Below are 5,071 nucleotides of genomic sequence, written 5' to 3'. Positions count from 1 at the left end.
GTGATATTGAGGGTGTCCACAATCTGACTCCAACCCATGTCTCCAGCCTATTTTCCACAACTCCTCATACAAAATCCACAAGCAAGTTTAGTGTCTCGTCCCCGCCATGCCCCTGCCTGGTTATCACCCGCTACCCTTGTAGAATAGCCTCTCCACTTATCTGAGCCAGTTTCAACATACAGTTTGAGCAGATGGGCTCAAACAGATCTGGTTTTGAATTTTAACCTTCTGAGCCTTAGTTGCTTCACCTGTAAAATGAGTGGATGCTCTGACTTAATGAGATAGCCTTGTAGCACAGATATCCTCGATTCTTGCCAGTCTGGGTGTGGGAGCCCAGATTTGTCCCTGAGTTGAAAAGGTCACACAGAAAACTACCAACATTGGTGTTTTCCAAGGCTCTTCTAGGGAACACTAGTTCTGCAAGATAGTGATTTGTGTACCTGGAAGAAGGTTGTGATACGTGTTATGTCAGGGGAATTACAGGGCCAACAAAGTTAAACAAATTTGTTGGCTATAGGGCTTTCCAGAGTCTTTCATTGCTAATATGTATTGTAAGTTTCTAAGAGGTGACATCATTTACATAATTTCTTAAATTGTTTGGCACAGAATTCTTTCTTAATGCCCCCACCCCCATCCCTGCTAGGATCAAGTATTCTGCAAACTCACCTGGGAAATGAAGCTTTAAGTAAGGCTGAGCAGAAAGGTGAATGGCTAATCCAATATTTACTTTCCTCTTAGCAGGAACTAAGATGTGTCAGAACTCAGTATCTCTGATGGCCACGAGGCTGCGAGCTAAGGATTTCATTTGCTTTTAAGTTTATGATGCTGAACTGATCTAGTGGCTGGTTACTAGCGTAAAAGTCACACCTCTGAGGTCTAAGTCTTTGTGACCCGGTCCTTCCTTCAATATGCAGGCCTATTTCATCATCTCCATGAGGTTTTCTCCCAGCATTCAACCATCACGCCTGCCCCACACTTCCTGAAACACTGTTTGAACTTCTCACTTGACATTCAGCTTGTCTTGTTCTGTGTGTGTGTGTTTTCTGTTGGGCCTGCTGGCTGCCCCTTGTCCCTGGTTCCTGGAAGGCAGCCTCTAAATCCTTGGAATTTCCTGAGTTATAAGAGTGTCTTTGTTATTTTTGGTGGGTCTCTCTGGACCACACCTGTGTTTATGCTAATGCGTGACTCTGGGAGGGCCCCTGGTTTATGTTAATGAAGTAACTAGTGAGGGACCCTAATGCTAATGAGATAACTGGGAAGGGGACTGCTGTGCCAGAAAGACCCACCACGTGATTAAATAGAAGTTTGGGGCTTTGAGCCATGTGACAACAGCCTGACTTCTGTTGGGACTGAAGGGGACAGGGGCTGAAGATTGAGTCTCAGACCAATGACTCAATGAACCATGTGCTGATGCAATGGAGACCACGAATGCGAGAGTCTCCCGGGATGGCGATGCTCCGTGTATGTGCACACATCCGTGGCTCAGAGGTGGTGGATTCTGACTCCGTGGAGAGAGCACATGGCCCCTTCACGTTAGGGACCCTCCAGGCCTCACTCTATGTGTCTCTTCTTTTGGCTATAATAAAACTGTAATCATTCGTGTAGTACTTTCATAGGTTCTGTGAGCCATTCTAGTGAATTACTGAACCTGAGGGGGAAAGTGGGAACCCCAAATTTGTAGCCAGTTGGTCAGAAGTGAGGGTGGCCCTGGGGACCCCTGAATTTGTGGCTGGTGTCTGAATCCAGCCTTGGGAACTACTGGCATAGCGGAAAATGCACCAGATTTGCGGGAAGGAGATCAGGCTCTGGAGGTGTTTCCGACAGTGACCCAATGTGTGACTTTTCTGAGACTCTGTTTTCTTGCTTGTCAAATGCAGTGAACAACTTTGATTTATTCATAGGTTTGCTGTGGGAGGTCCAATGGCACAGGTACTAGCATTCTAGCCCTAAGGAGGCTGCCGCACCCTCACGAAGCAGATGCAAAAAGTCTCCATGTGCTCTTGAGAGGTGGAGCCTGCAAAATGGGAGTCCAAAGGACGTGAAATGGCTCTTGCTCTCATCTAAGTATGGAAGACGAGTCTAAGGATCCCATTTTGGTGATGCACACATCTGAGAGTAAGAATGAAAACCTATTCACCTCCACCCCCTATCCCCCCAAACACACATTACGCTTCCCATCATTTTCTCTTATTGGAGACTTAAGTACCTGGGTGTGAGTGTGGGCACCTGTATATCAGTGGAGAGAGAGAGAGACAGAGAGAAGAGTTTCAGTTCTCATGGCCATGCTTACCTGCCCATGGCATGGCTTTTACAGGCTCGGGCTCAAGCCTTAAGATCCACAGGAATGTACATGACTCACCGAAGCCTGTTGCCCCCTCCGCCGACTGAGTCCTGCAGTTCCATCGCCCTCCCAGCCCCGTCAGTTTCACCTGAGCAGTTCAGCCGTGGTTGAAATCAACAGCACCAGGCACAGCTCTTGCAAACCACATACGCCAAAAAAGAGTGACCACAAAGGGAAATTCTTTGTTTTTTAGCAAATGTATTCCTGCTCCATTATTTTAAAAAGACTGAACAGCCAAAAGTTAAATCTCCTCTTACTACAAAAGTAAAGAAAATCATGCGATGAGATGATCCCGTGGGGTTTTTGGCACAGACATGCTTCTCTCTCCCCAGGCTCCCTGCACTCCTGGCAGGACTCGTGGGGTTTGCCCTCAGCAGGCTAAGTGCTGTCCATCCCTTTGGCTCCTCCCCAGATCAGCGCTTCCTGACTGTCTCTCAGCCCCTCCAGTCTGAGTGTTCGTCCCTCATGGCCTTCACAAGCCAGTCCCGTTCGGTCCCCTGCTCAGAATCACTCGTGTCACTGGCCTCCACGGCCAGCAGCTTAGAGTAGTTGATTTTCCGCTCTTGGGGCAGTCTGGGCTGGATGGACAGGAACAAGGCCAGCCAGAGCAACAGGACCACGCAGCAGGACTGGTAGAGCACAGCTAAGCTGAAGCGCATCACCACGAAGCCCCCCACGAAGCTGCCCAGGCTGGCCCCGACCCCGTAAAAGTGGCCTCGGAACATGGCACTCAGAGGTCTCTCTGTTCCGGGAGTGGCCAGATGCTCTATGGAGGCCCCGACTGCCCACCACAGAGCCCCGTGGCTGATGGCGCTCAAGATCTGAGCGGGGAGGACAGACCACCAGCTCCAGAGGAAAGAGAAATACAGAAGCTGCCCCGCCAGGCAGCCCAGCCCTAGCCCCACCGTGCCCACCCTGGACAGCTTCCTAAGCAATGGAGTTTTGAGAGGATGAAGTAGAATTTCCGCCAGCAAGCCCAGGGCCACTGAGAAGCCCATGACCAGCTCGGTGCTGTCGTGGTCTTTCATGTGCCAGAACAGGAAGTTCTGCACGCTGCTGGTGGCGCTTCCTATCAAGAAGACAGTGAGGGCGAGGGTGATGAGGCGAGGGTCACCGCTTACAACAGACAGGGCTTTGACCATTTTGTAGCTGGGCTCCCACCGCCTGCAGACGGGGACGGGAAAGGCAATGCTCACCAGTAAAGCCAGGGTGCTGACCAGTGAGTAGCCGTAGAAGTGCACTACACCCCGGGGGCTATTTGTCATCAGGAAGCAGTCCAGCTGCCCCACCAAGGCTGAGATGCCACACACGCCTGCCGACATGCCCAGCAGCCTCCAGATCCACAGGCTTCTGTAGCGGTCAGTGGCGTCCACAAAATCCAGGTACTCATAAAGGCTGTCATCTGCCACCTGCTCCAGAGGGGATGTCAGCAGCTCCCAGAACACCATGGAGCCCAGGGAGAGGATGAAAGTCCACCGCAACCCTTCCAAGGAGAGGTCGAGGGCCCCCGCCATCCCCTTGGCTGCCGACTGGTTGGCCGGACTTGCCAACGCCGTACCCCCAGCAAGCAAAGGGAGGGCAGGACTGACCACCCTAAAAGCACCTTCCTGGGGAGTATCTTTCACTCTTGAAGTAATAGGATGGAGGACAACTCGGGATGTGGTCCTGGTTCCTTGGATGGAGCCCACAAAGGAGCTGGGCAGACGACTGGAAGGTTCTTGGCCACTTTCCCCAGGCCCTTCTCTGAAGCCATCGGCTGGGGCGACCCCAGTACTCCTCTCGGCTGGGAGGCTGGGCGCTGGGTAGTTCGGAGCTGGCTCCGGGGCGGAGGTGACGTTCACAGTGAGTGCGACCCCCGGTGGTGGGACCGTCGCGGTCACACCGTGGCTTCCATTACACGAGCGGTACCCTGGGTCTCTGTCCAAGGGCGGCACCAGGACCATCAACAGGCTGGCTCCCACCGAGCCGAGCAGCGAGCCTATCAGAAGCACCCTCCGCTTCTGGTAGCTTTTGGCCAGGAAGGCACAGAAGGGAGCCCAGAAGGCTGCGATCAGGTGCTTGGTTCCCATTAGGATGCCCACCCAGGGCGCGGCCAAGCCCAGCTGCCGCAGGTAGAGGGTCAGGAACGGGGTCACGCAGGCATCCCGGACCCCGCACACCAGATGGAAGAACCTGGCCACCCCCAGCGCCCTGCTGATGTCCCACTGGGGGTTGGCGCTCATGGCTGCGCGGCTCCGTCAGACCCGGGCGGGCGGAGGGCGCGGCGGGGCGCGGGGCGGGCGCGGGGCGGGCGCGGGGCCATGTCCCCTGAAGGGAGGCGGGGAGCGAGCCGCACGGCACCTCCAGCCTCCGGCGGCGCCGCGGTCACCGGGTCAACGGCCGCCCAACCCCCCGCCCACGTCCGGCCACCGACCCGGAAGTGGCCCCGCCCGGAGGGCACCAACCCTAAGGGGCGGGGTCGGCGCACCTGTGGGCCGCACCTGCCACGCCCCACGGCCTTCGCCGCCGCACCTGCCAGATGTGCGCAGGTGCAGGAGGGTCGCGGGCTGAGGCCTGCAGGGTGCGCTCGAGGCCACCCCCAGGGCCCCCGCGTAGCCCACGGTGCTTAGATCCCTGAACTGCTTTAGGCAAGTAAAACTTGGCTGGGGAGGAGCGAGAGTGGAATTCATGATATGCCCCCCTGCCCCGTGTTCTTTAGGTCTTTGCTCATGGGCCCCCTGATCAAGGACG

General features: G+C 54.9%; 1 protein-coding gene across 1 annotated transcript; it reads right to left on the bottom strand.

The window, feature by feature from the left end:
* Positions 1 to 2,650: 2,650 nt before the first annotated feature.
* On the bottom strand, positions 2,651 to 4,563 carry MFSD6L (major facilitator superfamily domain containing 6 like). The gene has a single exon (XM_060082248.1). It carries the CDS (start codon positions 4,561 to 4,563, stop codon positions 2,776 to 2,778), a length of 1,788 nt encoding a protein of 595 aa, XP_059938231.1. The 3' UTR covers positions 2,651 to 2,775.
* Between the last annotated feature and the right edge of the window lie 508 nt (positions 4,564 to 5,071).

This window comes from Mesoplodon densirostris, chromosome 18 (assembly GCF_025265405.1).
Source record: "Mesoplodon densirostris isolate mMesDen1 chromosome 18, mMesDen1 primary haplotype, whole genome shotgun sequence".
NCBI lineage: Eukaryota > Metazoa > Chordata > Mammalia > Artiodactyla > Ziphiidae > Mesoplodon > Mesoplodon densirostris.
This window is presented reverse-complemented; position numbering and strand designations above follow the sequence as displayed.